This window comes from Barbus barbus, assembly GCF_936440315.1.
Source record: "Barbus barbus genome assembly, chromosome: 13".
Lineage (NCBI taxonomy): Eukaryota > Metazoa > Chordata > Actinopteri > Cypriniformes > Cyprinidae > Barbus > Barbus barbus.
In genome coordinates, this window is record NC_136741.1 from 7,163,404 (window position 1) to 7,188,664 (window position 25,261).

General features: G+C 40.9%; 2 protein-coding genes across 13 annotated transcripts in view; one reads left to right on the plus strand and one right to left on the minus strand.

The window, feature by feature from the left end:
* The window catches only part of LOC306879474 (E3 ubiquitin-protein ligase MARCHF7-like), a 30,640-nt gene extending 21,196 nt beyond the window's left edge, over positions 1-9,444 (minus strand). Inside the window, exons 1-2 of the mRNA XM_079432449.1 lie at positions 9,358-9,444; positions 5,227-5,417 (exon numbers count right to left, since the gene is read on the minus strand). Coding sequence (XP_079288575.1) covers positions 5,227-5,324 — 98 coding nt within the window. The 5' untranslated portion in view covers positions 5,325-5,417; positions 9,358-9,444. The remainder of the gene's footprint in view (positions 1-5,226; positions 5,418-9,357) is intronic.
* Positions 7,424-25,261, plus strand: part of LOC306879471 (bromodomain adjacent to zinc finger domain protein 2B-like) — an 81,841-nt gene continuing 64,003 nt past the window's right edge. For all 12 annotated transcript variants that reach the window (XM_079432434.1, XM_079432445.1, XM_079432440.1 and 9 more), the window contains exons 1-2: positions 7,424-7,833; positions 20,196-20,239. The gene's annotated coding sequence lies outside the window, so the exon portion shown is untranslated. The remainder of the gene's footprint in view (positions 7,834-20,195; positions 20,240-25,261) is intronic.

The following is a 25,261-nucleotide window of genomic DNA, read 5'->3' on the forward strand; positions in this document are numbered from 1 at the left end:
CAAAAAGGAGGTTCCTCCGAGTGTGTGACCCCGCTTGCCGCCTGGAGCACAGACAGCAGTGAGGCGAAATGACTAATTAAAGCAGACGTTGTTTTTGCATAAATCAAGGTTTGATACGGACTGACAGTTGGCGTGAAAATGGAAATAGATTTCCTGAGAGGGAAAAGGGAGAACAAATGCGAGCGTTCAGTTGGCATTATGCAATTTGGCGTTAGCCAAACAGGAAAGGGGAGGTCCGCAGGAAGGTGTTTTGAAATGAGATCATTAAAAAGTAGTTGAAGGTGAAGAAGACTGAGGAATGCTTATAGCTTTGTCTCTTCGTTTGGGGTTGTCAGATGTCTGTCTTTGAAGGCGCACAACAAAAGCCAAGCTATCGTTTTTCAGGTGGAACCCAGCATCGGCTGCATGGGCTCTACCTGATCTATCGTCGCACTGCTCCTTTGCACATTCTTAAATTGATTCAATAACATCCCTGTTTTCTATGTCCTTGGCACCAATGCTCGAAGCCATAAATAGCTTCCGTAGGACATTCGTAACAGCGCATATATGCGCAATAAAGCGCCGTGCTAGCATCGTTCCATTTGAGCAGAATGTAATTGAGAACAGCGCATCAAGGCCAGGGAGAATCATTTATGCACACTCCTTTAATTTCAGAATAATTCTTACAACTGTTGTTTAAGGCGTAATTTTTTAAAGGGAATTGATGTTAAATATTTCCATTAGCGCCTTGCACTGTAGGCAGTATGATAATTTAAATAGTCACCCAAAAGGGTTATTAAATAATATTATCTTTACAAATGGAAGTGGGCACAGCCGCTGAAAGCTAATCTCGGGAAATTGATCAGCCGCACGGGCTGTCCTCTGTTTTTCCTTCCTTCCATCCATGAAAATGTACCTCTGTCTTTTTTCCCCACAGGATGGATGTTGCAGGGTTGCTTGACAGATCCTATTTTACTGATCTTGGTGAACACTCAATCTATTTTCCTCCCCCCCTTTATTAATCCTCCTAATGTTTTCTCTCCTCCTCCGGCGGGCGATGCACTCTTTGGTATATCATTGCTGAAGGGAGCGAGGGAAAATGTCAATTACGACTGTTAAATGTGAACATTTAACTACTGTACGGATGTTGGAACCGCTGCTGTAGTTTAATAAGAGGGCTGGTGTTGGTGAAGAGAACGAAAAAGCGGATAATTTTCTCGGTTTATTGGTCAGGTTAAATTGAACCCTGCTACCACTTAAGGGAGCTACTCTCAAATAAAATCTAAAAAGTACCCTTTCCCCCTCCAAACAGTGCTTTAATGATAAAATGATGTATTTTGTCTCCTAAATGGAGGAATTAAAAGCTTCATTGTGCGGTTCTCCTGTGAGATCTGCAGCCTGACTCAGACCCGTTAGGAATGATTGCATCTCTATGAGAAGATACTCCATTTTAAAGCCATGACTGGATTCGCTTTTTTTCCCCCTCACATTAATGACCCCTTCCTGGAAATGAGTGTGTGTGGGGAAGAGAGAGATGGAGAGAGCAAGCGAGCGAGCAAGAGAACAAGGGCTGATTTCAGTGGTCTGTCACCCCTCATGTGGTTATCCCCCGTGGGTCTGCCACTCCATCACTTCCTATCTGTTTACCTCATCGCCGCCATATTAACAAGACTTTCCCCACATAGGGATGATGCACCTACAGTAAACAGCGAAAACAATTAGGTTAGCATCTGTTGGCATGCCTTTGCAGGAACATTACATCCATAGGTCAAAGGTCAGCGCATGTGCAGCCATTATGATAATGATGCTATAAGCACTAATAATAATGGCTGGGGTGCAAAATTTTGGCTGACATTGAAACTGCATCTTGCATTATTTTTTATTTTATTTATTTTCACTATAAAAATGTGGCTTTTTTCTTTTACTAAGCAGGTTGTGTTGAAGCTGTCAACAGCACCTGTCACAAAAGCAATTTTCTTAACATATATGTTGTTTTGAGTGATTAATGCAGGGAATATTCCACATGGATTAGAGACAGGAAAACAACACAGGGCTCCAAACTGCGACTAAAATGGTCGCATTTGCGACCAAAAATATTAATTTGCGAGTGAAGTTTTTGCTGAGGTCGCCACTGGCGACTATATATAATTTGCATGAAAGGACTTTTTTCCCGATTGTTTTGCGCTCACATCTTTTGTTATGTTCACGTATTAAACTTACATAAGACGATGCGCATCAAAGTTTTACTGAAAAGAGTTTCAAACAGTCCTGGTCTCTGCCGCACACAGTCTGCTGAACGCAGTGAGAGAGACCTGAAAGGGCCTGTTTACACCTGGTCACTTCATGCATGTTCTCTGATCGGATATCTATACGATTTGTTAAAACGTTTCCCCATTTACACTTGGCCACATAAATGTGTCTTCGCACAACGGATATAAATCCGTTCTTCAATTCCCGCTTCATATGCAAATATAACGGAGTTCACGTCAATGAAAGCAATGGATAATTTTATTAATTATCAGCTAATTTCAATATCACAGATCTTCTTATCGAGACCTTAGTCTATATGCTGTGTTCTGTTAATGCATGGACTTCCTGTTATTTGAAGCGCACTTGCCATCCAGTAATCGCAAAAAGCTTTGTGCTGTCTTACTTTTTAATAAACAAAGTATCAGCTTTAAAATGCTACAAAATTCAAATGATGCGGTTTGGGTGCTCTTTAATGCGGACCACAAGCGCACACTTTCGGTAATATAAACACCAATACCCCGCGTCCACACGGTCCGTGTATGCGTCCGGATCGCGCGAGCGGAGAGTATCGCACTTAATGCTCAGGCGCGATCTCTTTAGCACCTCAGTTAAAGCAGCAAGTGAACCCATTATATATTTCGATTTACTACTATAGTATGAAATGAACATGATCAAAAGGTAGGCAATAAGAAAGCCTATAGTACAACTTACTGAAATGTTTTATGTAAAAGCTGTGTTTCAGTGTTTCAAACTGAGGAAATGTATAAAGCTTGTAAACATTGCATTGTAATACATTTACCTCAGAATAACCACTCAGTGTCCATAAACTCATCAGTCAGCTAGAAAAATAACTATAAAGAGAAGCGGTTTGCTATATTTATGCGCTGTTGCATATTAATATTTTTACTTATTCTGTTGTACATGATTCAACTCCTCCTATAAAATTGCATTTTACTAATGAAGAAAAACAGACTGAATGTGTGAAAGACGTGACAACATTTATAGGATGCACTGCACTCAGTTGCCAAGTGATGCTTATGGTCCATGATATTGGTACAGATTCTGTGTAACGAACAATTCTTTGTGACTGTATATTTCAAGTTGTAAAAGACATTTAATTCACACTTTAAGTGACCCTTAGTCCCCCGGTCGACCTGCTCATCTACAAGATGGATTAAAATGCTGATAAAGCCTAGAAAAGATAAGACATAAACACATGACAAAATGATTGAAATGTTAAAATAGGGGGGAAAAATAAAATGATAATAATAAAATAAACCACTTTTATTCTGTGGCACCTAAAAAAATAATTTGGCGCCTAAGTTTTTCTTTTATAGGAGCCAATGGCTCCTTACTCGATTTTTTTGTCTGGAGCCCTGCAACATATGTCCTAAATACATTTTCCACCAATATAAAGACTCTTGAGTTATTTTCTTTAGCAGACGGCTTGTAAGCGTTTCATTTGAATCACACACTTACATCAGTAAGGTCAGACTAACATTCAACCAGTCAATTAAAACCATGTAATGTTGCAGTTTCTGATAAATTTACCAGCTAACTACAGAGTAATCTGTTTTAATTTTATATACTTGTAATGAATGATGTAATAATTTGTAACCTGATGAGCTGCACTGTAACCCATGTTCATTTTAAAAGCCAAAATTACAGTTTTTATGTCTTCTAAATATAACTAAACACTTTCTAAGTGTTAAAACTAGTCTCTCTAAATATATATGCTTAATCAATGAGTAGGTAGAGGAGACAGCCTCTGCCCCAGTCAAATATAAAAATAGTTTTCATTGCTGACTCACATACAGGTGTGTGTATATCACACCAGACAGCCTTTAACTCGACTATGAACCATAATCAAGCAGCTCGCTCTCTCATTTGGAGTCAGATATATTAAGAATTTATGGCTGTATAAATTATGTAAACATTTAAAGGTCATCTTTTATTTATGGATACAAACAGCAGCCCTGACAGAAGAACAAACAGCTTGAATACCTAACAGAAACATTTCTGGTCGCATCGGTGTTCGAAGCCATTCTAGTCTAATTATCAGTTTCTGGCGTGAGCGTCAGTTCTTCCAAAGTCAGTCGGAAGAAAAACGCTCTTTACTCTTTTAAAACAGGCTAATAAGGCAAAGCGAAGAAACTATTGTCTCTTTTGTACTGATTAGCTCTTTGCCTAGCGATTTTATGCAAGACTAAGTGAGAGGATCGCAATTCAATTATTACAGAAAGCAAAACCTTAAGGCCACCAAATTGCGTAAAGACACTATTTGAGTCTCTTGGAGAGAAATTTGTGTCATTGGAAATTAAACGCTTTTGTGGCGCTGGAAGGTTAGTGTTGTTAATGGTATTAGGGAATGTGGTGTTCTGAGATTATTAAAATCTGTGTTGGAGAGAGAAAGAGAGAGGGGTGAGAAAGAAATCAATAGCTGCAAGCACAGCTCCCGCTCTAGATGGACATCTCCTCTGTCTTTATGCACCCTAATAGAAAAATAACAATTAAATCCAAATCGCCACATTAATTTGGTTTCAGTCAGTCTCAGGGGAGATCATCTTTACCAGTTATTATTCGCTAGGTTATTATATCTTCTAATCAAGCCCCTTAAGAAAAAAAACAGTCCAATGGAAGAGACAGGCTGTGTTCCCTCCACTTCCCCCCTCCCCCAGCAGGCTTGCATTGCACTCATTGTACTTGTGCTTATTATGTTTCAAATGACCGAGGTACGGCTGACATTCTGGCTGCATGCAGAGAGGCCCAGCCTCCGTTAATGACGCAGCTCATAGTCCTAAGAGCCTCAGCTCCTCACCCACCCACGCCCCAACCCCCAACACATACACACACACACACACACACAGGCTCTAATGAAGAACCACCAACACAATTACAAATCCCGGTGTGCCTCTGCTGGAAGAGGGGAGGAGGTTATACACATAGTCACTCGGAGGGAGGAATATTGCCATCACACACAAATATACACACAATTACCGTTTTCTTACTGTGGCCGGGGTGGTCTGACGATCACAGATAAACATGGACTGTATGCACACATGTTCAGATGCACGTCTTGCACACCATCGTCTCATTTTGTCCTCCCACTCTCCGGAGCTATGATCCCCGGAGGTCTGCCTGCCTGTCCGTGTCCCTCCATAAGCATCCCTTTTCACCCGGCTTCATCTCTACAGGTAAGGAGGGGGTCAGAGAGGATCAATGAACGCATGCATAAATTGGTAAACGAATGTGTGTGTCCTCTGTATGCTCTGATGCTTCCAAAAAGACCGGTGACTGGTTCTCCTATGAACAATCAAATTTAGTTTCATTACACGCACATTAAAATGACAGCAGCGGTATTTAGTGGTAAAGTCACAAACTGTCTGCAATTATAATCAGGATTAGCTCATCAGTTGTAATTACACGACTATAACACTAGTACTTTCTGACAACAGAGTAAGGTTAAATTATTAAAAAGTATAAACATGTTAGTTATCCACAGTTTTTCTCTCTAGCATTAACATGTTTATATCCCTCATTATTAGGGTTATTATAGGCTAGTTATCTAAAACTGAAAGTCAAATTAAGACCATCAAAAAAACATTTTTGTTAATGGAAATAAATGTTAACTGAAATAAAATAAAATATAAAATCTTTTTGTTTCAGGTAGTTGTCAAAGCAAACATTTGATTTTAGTTTAACTTCATATACTAAACTACAACTGAAATAAAAATTAATAAAAGCTAAATAGATGCATATAGAAAACAAAAACTACTAAAAAATCTCAGATGAAACTAAAATGAAAATGTAAAACAAAAATTTAATCTAAATGTTGTCTAAATAGATTATATTATATTAAAAAAACACTACTCATTTTTACTGTAGTGAAACTTACAAAGAGAAACCAAAACTGGCCAAAAAAATAATAATAAATATATATATATATATATATATATATATATATATATATATATATATATATATATATATAAAATATATATTTGAATAAATACAAAACAATTATTTTTTAAATGTAAATTCAAATATTTTAATGAAAATTAAGTGTACACATAAACACATGCATATTATACATATAAGCATACATATCTGGTCTCAGTGAGAAAAGCAGCTTTCCGCTTAACACACAAAAGTAAAACCTCAATGCACGCAAGTCTCACATAATCTGAAGCGTGAAGCTAAACTCCAAAGAGTTGCCCCACTCTTGCTCCTCTTTCCCCCTCGTGCTACTCCCCTCTCCCACTAAGGAGTGGCAGCATGTCTCTCCTCGCCCCCCTTGTTGTTGTTTTCTTGCTCAATGAAATAATCTCCCACCCCCTTCATCCCTCACCCCATGCCACCCCCCCCTGGCCCAGTCTAGGTCAGAGGGCCCCCCTCAGCCTGTTGCTGATTGTGAGTGCAGCGGCAGGGAGAAAAAGCACACAATTAGGCACAGATGGCTGTCTGCCTCGTGGTGCCCAGCTCGGCTCCTGCTGCAAAGGGCCATTCTGCCGTCATACTAAAAGTAACAGTTCCAATTATTCTGCCTTTTATTTTCTGTTCCTCCTGAGCGTCACGGGGGCAGATCCTCTTTTTCTCTTTTCACCATGAGACGACATCGGCTCAAATGATGCCACTATCTTTTGGATTACGGAAATTCTGTTGTCAAATCGGAACGTTATCACCTTGTCTCACTCCCCTGATGATTTGAGGGGAAACAGGGTCAGATTAGCCAGGTTAATCCATAATCCCTGAATTTAGCTATTGAGGTAACTGGAGACAAATGCAATCAAGTTTGATCAAGCATCGCTGACTTGCGGTTTATCTGACAGCTTTTGAATGACATGTAACCAATCTTAGAATTAAATTTCTAGGGCCCCATATTATCAGATTTCCACTGCTATTGTACAGCATAATGTCTTCACATTCATTTGCAAGCACAATCTCATTAACACGTGCTGCCTTGTAACTTTTATACACTACGATCACATAACATGATTAAAAAAAAGTTTTTCAGCCCAGACGATTTTAAAACAATGCTCAGCCATGATGCAAATGTGAATTATTAATATCAATAACGAGTAAAAACTGTTTGCACTTCTGAAATCGTCTTAAATGAGAGAGAGAGAGAGAGAGAGAGAGAGAGATGACATAACACAACAAAACACAACCAAAAGCGTAAAAAAAAAACAGCCTTACAGCGTTTTCGGCTCTTCGTCAATGACAGATGTTTTGTAAACAGTAAGCGTGCAATGTGCATAATTCGGGCACTTACACACTTTTGCCTTTTCACGGCGAATAAAAGTTTTATCGTTTAAGTATTGTCCGCTGACGTCACTTTGATTCCTTGAAGTGAGGCAGAATAAACCTTGAAAGGACTCTCCTTCAATCTGCTGTTCGTAACTAACACACACACACACAAACACGCAGTCACTCACTCACACACACACCGAGACTCAATTACTGCCCAATTCCCTTCTTCATCATCTCCTGCTACACCGGCCTCTTCCAAAAGCAAATCGAAAAAGGAAAACAAAGAGCAACGTTACCTGAAGTGATACTTCGAACCCGACCGAGGCGGAATTACGCGAAGTGTCAAAAATAAGGGTAAGTTTTGAATTTATTGAGAGCTGGATCAGTTATTTAATTGGCGAATCAATGTTGTGTCGCGGGCTGGCTTGATTTCTTAGCGAGGGCAGCTAACTCGATAGTTTCTTTAGGTTGGCTACGCGTGTCCCTCGAGCGCAAAAAGCGCAAAACTTGTCAAAAGCATTTCAACGGCGTTGTCGGGAAAAGCCGATCGAGAGAAATATTCCGTTGCGACTGCGAATATCGCAAAACTTTACGAGCGGACACAATGTTGCGCGCGGGGGTTGTGACTTCATAATAGGAATCTGCCTTTGTGCCATCTCGCGTGCGCTTTAACTGCTACGTTTTTAAATGTAAACACTCCTTAATGTATCCAAACGTGTTTCAAAGGAGCAAGCGCTTCCCCGTCGTTCGTTTGGGTATGTAAAAATGTAACATTTGATTTTAGAGGGCTTATTTGATGCGGGAGAGTCACTTGGAGGAGCTGACGCTACCTTTGGTCTGTTTAATGTCCGTCTCTCAGATGATGGCAAAAGCTAACAGCTCTTCATTGAGACAACATGATAAAAGCATTTACTTTACAATTCCTTTTGATAAAAGCTGTTAAAAGTATACGGTTTCGTATTATCGATGGGGAAATCGCCTGCTCAGTCGGAGCGGGTCGCTGGCGTTGAGTTGGAGCGTCGCGTTGCTCTTATCTTTGTTGCTTCCTTAAAGAGCAGCAGCTGCCGCCTGGCCGAGTTGTTGAAATTTATCCCTTTGTGTATATTACAATATCCTCCATTTTTTCTGCCCTCTAAACAACAAGCCTCACGCCATCTTGGTTAATTTGAACTGGCGGATCCGTGTATTCTTAGGACTCGACCTGCTCGTCTCTTTACAGGCGGAAAGTTTAGAAATGTCTTATGTGGTAGCGGTGACGTCATGTGAAGTTTAAGTCAAATGTGATGTTTTGCCAAGAAAGCGTCGAATTTGTTATCTCGCTTGACATTGCTGGAAAACTCTGCTTTTCGGTTAGTTTTGCTGTCGGAATGACTCCGGATGCATAAAAATAAACATTTTGATGTGATCTTGATCTTGTGTTCGCGATGTTTAGTGATTCGCTGTTTACAGGTGGAATGACATCAGCACGTAATGATGTCATTTAGTGAGGTGAACTGTTTATTGTCTTTTCTTTGTCTAAAATTGAGATGAAATTTTTTAAGTTTAAACATTTCATAATTCCCATGAAGCATTTCTTAAGAATGCTGTAATGATGAATCAGTGAACTATGGTTTCACATCCATTTTCCTGGAATGAACAGAATCGCATTTTAATCCTTTCAGACATATTTGAGTTTGTCACATGAATTTTTATTGCTCACGAGGTTAATAATTATGGCCTCACTGTACAGTCATTTCCTCATTTAAAAGACTTCAGATGTTCTAGTTAGATCATGATATGCATATGTAGCCTACTTTTGTATAGATCCTGTGTGTTTTAATTACACGCACGCACGCACGCACACACACACACACACAAAAAAACTAAAGATAGTTTTACCTCAGTAAATTTGTAGTGGTTTGTGAATGAACAGTCCTCTCCACCTTCAAAAAAAGCAAGTGTTACATATTTGAAAGTTTCTGTTATGCAAGTCATGAACTTTTTACAATTAGTGGTCAGCCATGCAAAACCCGCAGGCTCTCCATAGGCTGGTTAAATGGCTGGTCTGTGTGTTTTGTATCAGTAGGGCTCTGTCTCATCTAGCCCAGTGCCCTAGTCATTATGCATGGAGCAGGCTGTTGTTTTTACAGAATGCCTCAGATGGAGAAGTCAGTGTTTCCACCTCCCATCTCTTTGTCTGAGTATGTGCTTCTGCTAAAGCCATGAGAGCAGGGGAGCAGATGTTTAGCCAAACATCCTGAAGCGATGCGTTTCTCTTGTGGGAATGCCGCCTTTTCCTCCCTGTTCCCGATGCATCATCGCCTTGACAGCTGCTTGATTTCATGGAACCGCTAAGAAGCCATTAGCGGTATCAGTGAATTGAAACGGAACAGTCTCACCCACTCTCTTCTTCCATTAGAAGTGACTATTGTTGGGATTTTTTTCCCCCCCTTTTTTTGTGAGAGTGTTTGTGTGTGTGTTTGTGCTTATTGTAAGCACACAGAAGATCTCTTATAAACTTGTGCTGTTTTTCTTACCATGAATTAGAGAGAGCAAATCTGTCAGGGCCTGTTTGTGTTGTTGAGGTTTGAAGGGATCGCACACTGTGCTCTCTCAAGCACACCCAGACCACTGGATGTCTGTAGCTGCAAAGACAGAAAAAAAGAACTTTGCTCGGGGTTAGAGTGTCAGCCACACGTTTCTGTCCAGGATGTTTGTTGTTTTCCCAACAGGATATGGGTTAGGCTTGTGAGAAGATGTTCGTATCTAGGAATTAGTTTAATTTGGGATCTTTAGAAGGATCTTGTTTAAGCTCTGTTTGTATGTCTTTGTTGTGCGTACAACAACAAATGATTGTGGTGTAATGAGCTGATTACGAGAAAATGTGGGCTGTAAGAAATGGGTCTCGAGTGCAGAAGCTGTCGAATGCAAGTTTAGCTCAGGCAATCCCAAATGCACGAGTTTGGGTTTATAATCACACTTCCTCTGAAACCGGGCACTGATCAGCGTTGTTCATTTAAAGATGATTTGAATTTATTGGATGTTCCACTCATTCTGTTACATATGAATGACTGGAGAGCAGTTAACACACACAGCCCTGCCTGTGTCTCATAGTCTAAATGGCTCTATGGGGTTTCATTCTACATCTTATTGGATTAGATGATATTATAGTCAACTGCAGTGTATAACATTGTGCTTTCACTTTAACAACTTACTTGACACCCTTTCTAGAAGATTACTTATGCCTTGGTTATGTTTGATAAATGAACCCTCTATTTTTAGCATTGTAAAACCCAATTCAGATGATTTCAAACCTTTGCAATGATTTAAATTATAAAATATATTTAGATACACATATATATATATATATATGTCTGTATGTTTTTGCATTGGCACAAAAACCACAGCAAGGTGGACTATTGAAAAACATAGTTCATTCTAGATAGAGACATTATTTGCAGCATCTTCCGTGATAACCCATTGATTTAGGTTTTTAAACATGCATCAATCATTGCGCCATTAATGGCAAAATTGATTTCAATGAACTTTGGAAAGCTCAGCCTAGAGTTTCTAGATTGTCGTTTGATTTAACCGTCCTATAAAAGTCAGAGGCAGCGAGAAGTTCTCACCTGATCATAACACCTGTCATTTAAAGAGCTAGAACGCAAGTGCGGACTTGATTATACAAGCTCTGGTGTGCCACATGTGTGGCCACGGCCAGTAACTGCCAAATGAATCAGCCCCGAATACTCAATGCTGGAAGGTCAGCGGTGAATTTGTTTTGCGAGCAGGTTGTGTCCTTGCACTCATAACGACTTGGCAAATCACCTTGTAAATACTGACAGATACTCTTCCCCGAGCTGCTTTGCGAGAAGACAGTTGGCATGACGCTAAACGGTATCGTGGATAAGTGCATCTCTATCTTGACTGACTTGGCTAATGATTTATTTTGTCGTTAGCAAACAGCTTTGATTGTAGAATTTCCTCTCAACAGTTGGCTCTTACATAATAGCGGGTTATGTGGGTTGCTGTTTAGCGTGAACATTAGCGCTCAGGAGACAACTGTTTGTGTCAGCAGAAGCGCAAGTCGGTCGCAGCAGACTTGATAATTGTGTCGCAAACATGATCTTCTTTACCTTTAGCCTGCCGGTCCGTGGTAACGAGGCAGAGGAGCTGGAGATTCGCGTTTCGGCAGACAGTTAAATGAATGGGCTTTTCTACCAGCAGCTGAAGCGGGTCACACCAAACTGACTCTGTTTTCAGATAAACACAGAGAGGACACAGGGGCCGAATTTCAGAGGCAGGCAATTAGCTGCTTTTTGGTTCAGTGTCCCTCGGGCCTCTGTTTATCATTCAATGTGAGAATATCCCTGATGAAACTCAAGGTTATTTTTGTTGGGCTGTCTGAGCGCTTGTTTTTTACAGACAAGGTGAAAGGGTTGGTTTTTCCCTCAAGAAAGGCTTCATATTGAGACTTGAGAAAGAAAAATCTCCTTTGCTGTAACTTCACAGTAAGGAATTAAGCTTCGGGAAGTGTATATTCAGAATACGTGTGTATCTTTCCGCCAGCCTCTGCTGTTAATCAACGAGGCCGATCTTGTGCTCGACACCTGAAGGTCGTCATTCTGAAACCTTTCTGTGCGCCTGTTGTTCTGCTTTCCATCTGCCCCCCCTCTCTCTTTCTTTCTATCTATCTATCTCTCTCAGCTCCTCTATGAGGGTTTGAGTGCATTAGTGATTCCGGGCAGAGGAGTATTCTGGAGAGATGAGGGCTGTTTTTTCCACCCTGCGCCGGTTGTGTCTCCGGTGTTGTTTGCCCTCCAGGAGACTGTCATGTTGCCTGTGCTGTGGGTTGCCACTGCGGTGCTCCATTCCCCCCGCTGAGATAATGGAGCCGTGTTTGAAATGCCAGTAGTTTGGCCTATTTGTTCTAGTGCTTATCGCTATATTTGCATCCAGAGTAGAAATAGCCATGATTTCAGGAATGGCTGGAATGATGCTCCTCTTGTGGGAGAGGGCAGAAGGGAGGCTGGGTGGGATTTGGCGAGAGCTGTGGGATGGGAGAGAATCTACTGCACTGTGACAGCTGACTGCAGGACATGCAGCATTTGACCCTCGCACACACATACGCACTCAAAGACATTCAGAGATTGTGCTCAAGCAGCCCCCTCTTATTTATTGATCTCGCTGCATTTAAAATCTGGTCACTGCCACCACAAAGCCTTTTCATTTTAGCTGTGCTGGCAAAGAGCACCTCAGCGCAGCAAGAATTTCTAAATTTTTAATTTGCGCAGAAAGGCCCACGAAATGACAAGGATGAGATGGAGACAGAGAGACAGAAAAAAGGATTGAAAATAGAATCGTTTCAGCTGACACTGTAATGTGCTTTAGAAACCGAAGCCCTTTTTGTTTTGTGTAAATTTGCTTGCTCTCACATTTTACATAAGCTTTTATTTAATCTCTTAAAACATTAACATGGATAGTAGGGCAGTTTAGTGAAGGACACCAGCATTTAACCCTGACATGACACATGAAGAAGTAAGGTTTTTGTTTTTCAGTAAAACAATCTAGCCTGGTTTTAACTAGGTCTTGAACAGTAAACGAACCAATGTTGGATTAGCTGTGAGGTTTTATAAAAAAGATCTCCAGATTGAGAGAGCTGGATTAAGTGTTCTAATCTGCGATCGCGTGAAGGTGCATCATGGTGTGTTCCTGGAGTCTACAGACGCGGGATTAGGCGCTTCAGTAGGCCTCATGCCTGCCGACCCGCAACAAATGTGTGTGCGTGTGGGTTTTTTTTGGGGGGGGGGGGGGGGGGGGGGGGGGGTCTGTCTCGGTCATTAGAAATTAGGCTGAGGCTGCTTTGTTTAAGGTTGGAACGGACGGGTGATTCTTTGTTTAAATAATGCAATCAGTTGAAGAGATAAGGTTAAGGACTGCAGGTTGTTTAGGTAGCAAAAGAGTGTTTGTGTCATCAGATTGTTCAGTGAAACAGTCTGTGGTGTGGTTGTTTCACATGACACACAAAATGAGAGGAAAAACACTGCATGTGCTCTGTCTTTCTCTCAGTTTCTATCTCTCTGTATTATCTCTGTTAGATGGGTAGAAAGCTGTGAAACCCGTCTGTAATATGAGCAGTCAGTAAACTTACAATAGCACTAGAAGAAGCCTGATCCGGAGGCTTCTGTATGTTTGTTCTGATGGCAAAGGATCATATGGACGCATTCTAGGGAGAAGGATGAAATGAATGGTAGAGTGAGCAGTGCATCCTTATTTGACCATGGTGTATGTGTGCGAGCGCCTCCGTAACCGAAAGCCTTGTTTTGTGCTCTTAGGGTTTTATCTGAGTTTGTGTTAGTGTGTGTGCACATGCATATGGGTGACTGTGCATCTATGTGTGTTTGTGTATGTGTAGAGATGGAAATATCCTTTGCTCCTGCAGGCTAGAATAAATCCTGTGTAAGATGCTCCCTGGTGTAATCCAAACACTGCCAGCTAATTTAAGCGTGCAGCAGGAGCAACAGCATCTTTCGTGAAAACAATGCATTCAGTCTAGAGCTCATCTTCACTTCCTTCAGTCATCTATTCAGCCATCACCTTGACTTCAATGTTACAGCTCAAAACACAACCCAACACAACTGCTCAAAACACCACCACACCCCAACAGAGCAGCTCAACACGCCACTTTATTGAGCATTCCAATAACATAGCTCAACAAACCACCGTACTACCTAATGCTACCTCTCAACATACTATCATAACCCAATATTACAGGCCCAACACTACACCTTAACATGCCACATTGACTGAAAATCCCAACACAATGCTCAGTCCACCACCATAACCACATACACTTTAGCTCATTGCAGGCTCAACACACCACCGGATGAACATACTATCATAACCCAACATACTATTATAACCCAATATTACAGGCCCAACACTACACCTTAACCTGCCACTTGGCAGAACATCCCAACACAATGCTCAGTGCACCACCATAACCCAATACAGCTACAAACCACCACACAACCCAACACTACAGCTAAATATGCTACCGATGACCTGAAATAACAGCCCAATACACAACTTGACTGAACATCCTAACAAAAGTCTGAACACACCATCACAGCTCAACACTGCATCTCAGTACCCAACAGACACAGCAGCTTAACAAACTAATACACAATCTAATAACTCACCAACTATGTAAGTATAATAGAGTTGAGAGTTAAAGAGTTAAGTATAATAACTTAACTCACCAACATTGCCCAACGTTCCACCAGGTGATCCAACACCTCAACATGGCACTTGACTGAACATTCCAACACAATGCTCAACACACCACCATACCCCAATACTGCACACCCAATAGACCACCACACAATGACCTAATACTGCAGCTCAACCCCCCCCCCCCCCACCACCAAAAACACTTAAGCCCAGCACACCACCAGGTGACCCAAAATAACAGCTCAATACACCACTTGACAGAACATCCCAACTACATGCTCAACACACCAACACAACTCAACATTATCTCTCACACAATCTCAGAACAACAAATCAACACCACCAGATGACTCAACACAACACTTGACTAAACATCCAAGCACCATAGCTCAACACAACACCATAACTTAGCAATACAGCTCAACTCCAGACCCGATTACCCTCCGCAACAGCTCAATTCACCACTTTTGTAAACATCCCAAAACCATGCTCAGCACACCCACTACAAGTCAACACTATACACTTAGCAAAGCACCATGACTTGGCACAACAGCTTAAATCACTACCACAACCCACACTACAGCTCAACACGCCACTTGACTGAACATCCCAACTCCACCCTAAAGGCCCCGATATACTTCAAACGAAATCGAACAACGAACAGATATGACGTCATTTCGAACAAAATCAGGCCGAAACTAAGTTTGTTTTGAGTTTGTTTCGGCAGTTCGATATAGCTCGCCAAAGCGAACTTTCTGGTGAGTTCATTTGGCTCCTAAACACCTTTGAGCTACCATTGGTTTGTGGTGATTGCGCATTCGGTGGGTGTGTTCTGGAACCCCACCTCCTTTGACGCGCAATTTTTTTTTCCCTCGGCTCGTTTCTCATTCAACAATGGTCAGGCAGGAGAACACCATCTCCAAGTCACTAGCAACATAATTACACTGTGTCGAATAGCTGAGCTGCCACAAATATATCTGCACCTGTACAATCACTTGCGGGGAGACTTTAAAGATTCAGAGAAAGCATTTAATTCCTAGAAAGAAATTGCAACGAAGCTTGGTGTCGACGACCCAGAGTTATGCAAAAAGTGATGTAGAGAAACATCGGATGCAAGTTTTCCAAAGCCATGAAAAGAATTAAACAAAAGTGTGAAGATAAAAGGTATCAAGTCCCAAATACATGCGTTTCAAATAAATGTTACACCATACTGCTGCTGCTGTTCTTTCAATAAGTGAATTTAAAAGGTATACAGTAAATGAAATGCCATAACATGCAATAATAAACCTTTGTTTTTATCAAATTAGGACAACACAAAATATAAAAACGTGTTATAATTTATCCAGTTTAATAAAAGACCTAGATACACCATCATTGCATCGTTGTTGTGTTTAGGGTAAACGCGCGAGCGTCGCAACACGTTTACGTTAATCAATACCCCATCTCCAGCAGCGCAGGGGTGTTGGAATGTTCAAAAACAGTATACCGTCGCTCAGTCTTTTCTAACTTCTTTTTGCCCCTAAACGAAGAACGAAAACGAACTTTGTTTGAAGTATATCGGGGCCTTAACCCAACACTACACATCCAATAGACCACCACATGACCCAACACAACAGCTCAACGTGCCATTTCTAACATCTCAACAAACTACCATAACCCATGACCCCAACACAACAACTCAACCTACACCATGACCCCAAATTATACCCAGCTCTACAGCCCAAGGGATAGTCCACACAAAAAGGAAAATTTTGTCATTTACTCACCCTCATGTTGTTCCAAACCTGTATGGCTTACTTTCTTTTCTGAAAAACGTTAGGAACCAAACAATATTGGTGCCCACTGGCATTGGCTACTCTCATTTCTCAGAATATGGCTCCACAGAAGAATATAGCTAAGTCACACAGCTTTGAAGTAACATGAGGGTGAGTAAATGATGACAGAAGATTTACCAGAACAACAACTGCAATCACCTTCCTCAGCATACTTTAGACCAAGTGACATCATGTCCCTAATATATTGTAATATTTGTTGGAAACATATTTCATATTTATTTTAAAAGGCAGGCATTTTTTGTCATTGTTGCTGCTTCACTGGATTGATGTCAGGTTGATGGCGAGAGCTTTCACGTTGGGTGTGTTGAGCTTAGGGATGATAGATGACTATCTGGTTCGTTTGTGTGTGTCAGTGTGTTTGTTCGTATGTGTGCGTGTGTTTGAGAGGAAGGCGTGACAGCTGCATAGGCAGCAGGATTGACCTTCACACAGAGAAATCTCAAGGCCTGTTTGATTACACGGTATTCTGCTGCTTCACGTTCTTTAGCGCTTAACTTAATTCGTGGACAGCGTTTAATCTGTGATCGGCTTCTTTAGACTGCCAGTGTTATTGTTCAGGGCTCTCAATTAGGGTACATGTTGTTCAAATAATATGGTCACATGTAAGGCTGTTATCTTTGTTTTATTAAATGTTGGTATTGTGCCAGTATATACTTGGCTTGATATAAAGTGGCCTTAAAGAGTTTAAAATGATGTTTGGACATTGTTTATTTTATTTTTCATAAAAAAAAAAAAATAAGAGCGCGTAACAATGCATTTACAAATAGATTCCACAAAACAAAATAATAACTGAACTTACTCAAATAATTACCTTGTTTCATAATACCATATGTTGCCTCTACAAGCATCAGTGACTCTATGTACACTTAATAGTTGTACATAAGTCTCTGGTTTGTTCAGGGAAGTGAAAACTACCCACTGTTCTTTGCAAGTTCTTGGGTTTCTCATCATGGATTGCACATTTGGCTATATGATGCTTGAGGAGTCAACAACAGATGATATTAAGAGCAGGATGAAACACCTTACATTACCCTTTTTTCTCATATTTCCTTTAACATGTTGCACTTATAACTTTGTAATATCATCATAGAGACAATTAAAAGTGTGTGTGTGACAATTCTCAACTATCATTGAAATGTTTTAAAATATGACATTGGACTGACTAGTGAACAAACCTTTCAAGTGTTCTCAAAATCTCTTGTAAGGCTTTGCATTTCACATGCATTTTACAGGATTTCACTTAAAGGCTAACCTAAAGTAAAGCCTCTGATCATTTTGCCATTAGTTTGTTTGTTTTCATATCTGGGAGTGCCTAAAACATGTTTTCTGTTCCTGCCGTGTCTGGCGATGACTGCAGAGCTTCAGAAACTTTCCCACATGTTCTACCTTTGTTTAAAATGCGCTCCATTTCATTTTTTTCTCTCTCTCTTTCGTTCACTCTTGTTCTTCCTTTTGCTTCCATCTGGTCTTCATTTCCACCAGACTTCAAAGGTGAAGGAAATCGAGGATAGGAAATGGGTTGAATATTAATTTGAGTTGCTGTGTTCTGCACAGATGAACTTTTACCACAAATGTAAAGTTAAATTACCGCAGTGTTTAGCAATCCGTTCAAAGATGATTGCTGTGTCCTTGTGTTAGAGAGAGCGACTCTTTGTGTGTGTGCGTGTGTAGCACGGTTCTTCCATTAGCGTGTGAGTGATGACCTCCTGTGTGGGCAGTTTAAGTTATAGCGCACCCCCTCCCCTCTCTCAGATGGAGCTAATTGTCTAGTGGCCATTTTTGAGGAAGTGTTTCCAGGTATGAGGGAGTTTTTTTTGCCCTCTGGATGGCCATGTCCTTTTTTTCCCTCTTTGTTTATCTTTTTTCCCATCCCTCCTTTTCTCCTGGATAAACCGCAATCGGCCTAATGATGAAAGAAAAAGATTATCAACAAGAGAGAAAGAGATCTGGTCCAAGGCTGTTTTTTTTCGCAGTCACAGAACTCACAGATTCCATTTTGTCAGCTTTCAGCTGGGCATAATACAGCGATAAAAGACTCTGCCCTGCAGCCACACTGAATCATAGAGAGCAAAGAGAGGGAGAGAGAGCAAGAAAGACATGAGAAAGCGAGAGAAAAGGAAAAAGAAGTCTCTTTGTGCTGTGTGTGCTCATATTGTATGAAAAAAGATGAATCACTTCTATTTAGGGATCAGTTTCCTGAAACTGGACGGGTGAGACGATTCCACAGGAGATAGATTGTCGGGACTTGCCTGTTTCTCTGAAGGGTTGGAGCTAAACGTCTGCAGTCGTGGCAAGGTGCTCCCTAAAGGACCGGCTCCTCCGACAGGAAGTATCAACCTGGAGCAAAAAGAACAAAAAGGAAAAAAAAAACTCCCCTCCCGTCTTTCTCCTTGCACACCATCCTCACAGCTGCGCACACTTTGCAGTCTATCCGAAGGGGGTGCGTTATCATTTCATCTAAATTCCTCCCCCTAGGCAAGTCAATAAAAAAAGTAGCGTCAAGACGTTTTTGATTAGCTGGTCCTCAGGATAGATGAAGATGTTTGGGGAGAGCTCAGTGCTCGCAGAGCGAGCTTTGAGTCACTACGCACAAATTCTGGCCTTCGTTTGCAGTAGCGCCGTGTTATTGTGGTAATGATCAGGCCGTGTCGTATCGTGTAGGAAATGATCAACCCCACCAGCGCACTCGCCATTATCTCAGACTTCGTCTCTGCGAGCTGTCATTACGGCTGAACCCCCCCCCCCCCCCCCCCCCCCCAGTGACATCAGCTCTAACGCCGCGCGTGTCCTTGGCCAATGTGGCGATGGAGCGCCTCCACTGTAGACGGATGAGTCGGATTTTGATTGACGTGCGGATGCTGTCAGTCACAGCCTGGCTCAGTGTGTAGCAAACAGTGGTAAACTGTTCCAGACATCTAACTCTGCCCAGATGGAATTGTTTTAAAGAAATAAAAAGAGGAACTAACTGCCCAGCCACAGATTACTCGGAGTGCGTCTGCTGTTTGTTTGTGGTGGTAATTTAAGTTTTTTTCCTCATTGTGCATGTGGTGTTTGTTTCTGAGCAGTGTGTGTATGTGCAACTTGTTATCTGTGCAGATTGAGGAGATAGGAAACCGAATCTGATTTGTGTGTCTGTTTCACCTTTGTCTCACTGCTGTGATGTTCCTGATAATTCTCTCACACACACAAACAAACAGACAGAAACGCACACAAATGCTGTGAGAAAACTGGAGCAGGCTGGTTTTCTGCACAAGACAGTGTGTGTGCTTAGAAAAACGTCCCACACACCCTGGGTTTTAAAGCCGTACTGTAATTCCAACAGGTTTAGCAGGAAAAAAGAAGGAACCGGGTGCGTGTATGAGCATTCACACATTTATGTGTTTTTGCTTTACTTGTGTGGGCATGTGAAAAGTGGTTGTCAGTGTCTTTGTGTACGTATGCGAGTGTTTTTCTTACTTTAAAACCATTGGCAGCCACAGGTTGGGTGTAAACACACTGTATTACTCCAGCCGCAGCGCTGAAACTATTCCCGTTGACTTTTTGCCTTGAGGCCGAAGCTTATTATTAAGTGTAATTTAGGACAGTTTACCTCAGTTTTGCTTCTGTTTAGTGACCAAATGTGCCATTAAAACACTTTCCTTTCTGTTTCTTTTTCCCGGTCTCCTATAGGTGGACAAGCAGTGATGTCACACAGCTGAGGACATTCCCACTCAGTGAGTATTTGCTCCATAATTCTCACTTTTTGTTTTTAAAACCTTCCTGTGACTTTGCATTTTTTGCAAGACCAGTTTTCCAGTTTTGAAGTCATTTGTCACGGTTATGCACCTCTGTGTTTGTTTCGGGTAATTGGAAGCTGTAACCGAAAAGGGTGAACACAGATTCAGCCGATTTAAACCTAATTTAATTTCATTCTTAGGATGTGAGCCCCTCTTCTCACCCCTCTCCCTCCCAATTAGCTGAAACAAAGCTCTCCAAAGGCAATTGTTAGGTTGACATTTCTTAAGCGTGCTTTGTTTTTTTGTTGAATTTGTTAAGATCTTTAATTTGGCCATTCATTTTCACAGCCGAGTCTCTCGAACGAACCGCAGCCGTGGAGAGAGCTTGTGCTTTGGAACAAACAAATCAGCTGGTTTCTCTCTCTCCCTGTGTGGGCTCAGGCTAATTGGTAGCGCGGATGCTGGTCGTGGTGTTAGTGGTGACGCTAGGCGGGCGGCAGCCTCTCAGGGCTCTCTGCTCGGCTGCATCGTTTCATTCCCCAGCTCCCTGGTGGTTTCAGAGAGTGACAGAAATACAAGGACGTTTCTTTCCACTCTCTTCTCCCTCTCATTCTCTCTGTCTATACCACTAACAAGTGACAATGTAGAGTTTGAGTTCTGGAGTGCTTAAAGACTGAGAAACGGACTGCAGCTGCCTCAGGTGAACATGCAGCTGTGTGTAGACCAAGTGCTTCCTCAGATGTGCGTGTGTGTGAGAGAGAGTGCGTGTGTGTCTGTGTGGTGGCTTACAGATGACTTTTATTAGAAAAGCGTTCCATTCACACTCCAGAGGAAACTATATATATGGAAAGAAATATAAGGATGGCAAGAGAGAGAGAATGAGATAGGGAAAAACAGAGACAGACAAAGACAGCGAGACAAAGACAGGCTCTCAGCTCCTCAGCTACACATCACTGCGGCCTCTCGCATTGGCAGCAGTCTCAGCCATCAATAATGGTAATGGAAGCTCCATCCGAGCATTGATTTCTGGGAATTGTAGGAAGGCGTGAAGGGTCATCAGTGCTCAACAGCTCTGCTCGTTTAGTGAAGGCGAGACGGGTCAGGATTTCAGCATGAATCACACTAACATTCCTGTATGTCTGACTTACAAGGTAATCATGCTTTGAGGCAGCACCGTGCACGTCTTTTAATGCCAAGGCATTGCCCTAGAAAAACAAATTGGAGAAAAACTTGTTTTGGGGGCTGTCAGTTTAACACCTTCATTTACTACAATTAATTACAAAAAATAAGGTGTTAAAAGAATTGGCACATTTAATCATGCCCTCTGACTTACAGGCAGCGTGCTTCATCAAACCGCATTAGCAGGTGGCAATGAACAACTATGAAACAGAGATACGTCTATAGTAGTGTTGTTACTATAGTAGTAAGCATAGCATAAAACTGTTTAAAATAAATATAGAAAAAAAAATTAAAGATGAAAAACTTTAATTAAAAATAAGAAGTATAATTTGAAGTAAACTAACAATAAATTAAAGCTGAACAGAAATAATAATAAAATAAAACTAATAATAATGACAAAGCACATGGCAAAATTACTAAAATGTAAACTGAAATTTGAATGACAACTAAAAAGAAATACTGTACAATTAGAGAAATAATAAAATAACATTGTTCTTTAAAAGTCCTTATGTCTAGTTCAGACAGATTGGTGACTTAATTACAGAATACATCTTTTTTTGTCTCTTCAGTGGTTTACTTATCTACCACAATAATTTAACCTGTTTGATTTATTTTAATTTGGTAACTTTTCTCAGCAAATATTGATATATGCAGTTAATTGTGACATGTATAACATGTGACAGATTTATGATCTCCATAACATGCAATCAATTCATTTAGTTTATTTTATGATTTGATGTCATTAAAAAAGGAAATGTTACTAGAATGTAACTAGAATGTTACATCCAGCATTTCAAATTAAGGATATACAGGTTTAAAATTTGAGATTCGAGAAAATGTAAAATAAGTTGCTTAGCAAAAGTCTCTGCCAAGTTCATAAAAGTAAATATAGTGTTAACTGATAGTAGAAACTAAACAAAAGCATACTGAAGCCTCGCAAGAGCATCGGTTATAGGGATGAACTTTTGTTTCTCATGAAAAAAAAGAAAGGAAGGAACAAAACAAAACACTGCTTGGACACCCAGAGGGAATTACAAAAGTTTATGGATGGAGAGAATATCAACCAGTCTCTTTGGAGAGTTGAAATTGTAAAGTGAAATCAGGTCTGTCAGGACATATTGCGGAAAAACACACTCCTCTATCCTTTTCGTTTTGAAATGGAGGTTATAAGTTGTAGTCACTGAAAATGCTGGAGACTATACGGAAGAGAGAGAACTGAGCTCTTGCAATCTTGCCCAGGGGCAAACCGGCTCTTTATTAGCGCACATGTTAAACCCTCTCTCTTCAAAGCAAACTTTCCTCCCAGCCTCCCACAGAGGGGATAAGAGAATAATAAAGCAAAGGAAATGGCATTTCTCTGCACAAAGTGGATATGAGTGTGTTCAGTGTAACCAAGTACTCTTTATTTCGAGTAGAGAAAGAAACGGAAAATAAAAGCAAAGGAAGACAAAAGAGGGTGGTGAAAGGGAAAAAAGAGGCAAGAGAGCATGTTTGAGCATAGATCATGGCCAGGCAGTGTCAGGCTCCTGGCCTCTCTCTTTCTCTTTCCTGCGTCCCTTGGGACGGCTCATAGCTCATACTTCCTGCTGGAGAGATCTTGAGCAGGAATCATGGTAGAGGGGTCTGTTTTCATTGCTGGTGCTGTACAGTAGGAGTGTGTCTGTACTTGTGCGTCAGAGGCAAAACATACCGGTTGTTTGATACAAATAATGCAGGCCTGCTGGATTCTGTGTGCGCACGTGTGTGTGTGTGTGTGTGTGAAAGGTGTAATGGACCCCTACCTGAACTCTGCTGGGCCCTCCAGATCCCCGGTGAGAGTTATTACCTCAGTACAAAATGCTGGACACACACACATATGCACCCACACAGTGAAGGAGAGAGTTTGAAATGGGGTGCCTCAAGTGTTTGTCATTGGCCCTTTTTGTTTTCTCTCTCTCTTTGTCCCTCTGCTTGGCATTTGTAATTTTACTGTTCCTTCTTGCCTTAAATATTTATGCCCGGCCAGGGTACGAGGCCATGCTGATTCCAAATGTTCTGGAGGATACAGCAATAAATACTGAATCTTCCATAGAGAGAAAGAATGAGTCAGTTATGAGTGCAGTTAATATTGAGAGTACATCATAAACATAATCTCCTATTATCTTGCCTTAGCCAGGCCCCCCCCCCCCCCACTTATCATCTATGGCTTTACACACACAATACACATATGCAGGTTCTACAAAGTGGATAGACGCTATTAATTTGCTGTTGTCATTGTGTTTTAAAGTGGCAGCGCAATGACAACATAAGCCAAAAATAACAGGAACATGTAGGCACTCCTGTATCCATCACAACTAGAAAGATGGATAAATGAATACAGAAAATAGAAGATGGGGCTGAGAGAGCGGAAGGGAGAGAGCGAGAAAAGGAGAGGGGAAAAACATCCAGAAGGTCAGGATCAGCGGGTGGCCATCTAAGGGAGCGACATGGAGAGACACCGATTGAGTTTCACCCGCCCCGTTACCGTGGAGATCCATCCAGTAATACCACCCTATCCACAGAAGAATCAGTATAATACACTACACCTACAACAGACTGACAAATAGTGCACTGGCTAAACTGAGACAACCACAGCAGGCAGTGCTCAAATCTGAAGCAATATCTCGCTAATGCTCCGTATGAATCCACGTATTTTGCTTCAGCAGCACAAATGTTTTAACTCGGCCCAACCCTAAGACAGGTGTCCTTTTGAAATAATGAAAACTACCTATTTGTTGGTTGTGGTTCAGCTAAACATGGTGGAACCATGTGGGAGTGTCAATGTGGTTACCATGAGCCTTGGGGCTTTTCAGAGCAACTTGGCATAAAAGGACAAGCGCTTTATCGGCACTGCTCTTACAAACATACTGAAATGGCTCAAAATTAACCAGCAGTCACCTTCAGGCATTCGCCACGCGGCCACTTATGCCATTAAGCAAGCAACAGTTGACTGAAAAATATCTGATTTTGAGTAATTTTCCTCTCTCCTGAGTGGGTAAATGACCATTCGCTGCCACCGCTGTCTCCCTTTAAATGGCTTTTCCTTAGATGAAGATGAATCATGAAAAAGTCATTTTAAAATGTTTTCAAGTCAACGACAAGTTGAAATGGCAGATACTATCTTTTAGATGCTACTTACACCACTTTGTAAGTTCTTTCAGGCCTCTTCCAAAACTTTATCAATGTTAAATAAATCTTCTCATGAACAATACACATTGAAAGTCATTAGACAATAATACGTTCAAAGTACCTAGTCAACACTAGACCAGATTAAAAATAGGATCCATGAGGCCTAGGTTCTGAGAAAGACCATATAATCAGTGAATCATCTAAAAAAAATAAAAATAAATAGAAAACTAAATGCTGAACTCTGTACAGCTTAGGACATTTCTGGGACTTTCCACAAATAGGGCTTTTTTCAGTAAATGCTGATGGAGGTTATCTTCAGAAAGTGATTGTAAACTTTAGGAGGTCTAACTAAACATTATACGAGTTGTTCGTTTTCATTTCATTTTGAATGAGGTTTGCAATTCTTGCAACCATGATATCAAAAATTCTGGTTATGTCTAAATGCAGTTTAAAACCTCCATTAGTATGAGTTTTTTTGTTTAGCAATAACATTAAATAATCATCAAAATAATATAGTCAAAATGTATAAAATAACAACATACAAATAACAGTAACATACAATACGAGTAACAGTGTTCAAATATGGCATTTGTGCCAGTTTTTAATGTTTTTTTTTTCATGGGTCAAATGCACTGCATTTGTTAAAAGCGCCATAGAATTCATGCAAATTCTTTGCAATAGCAAAGACCTTAA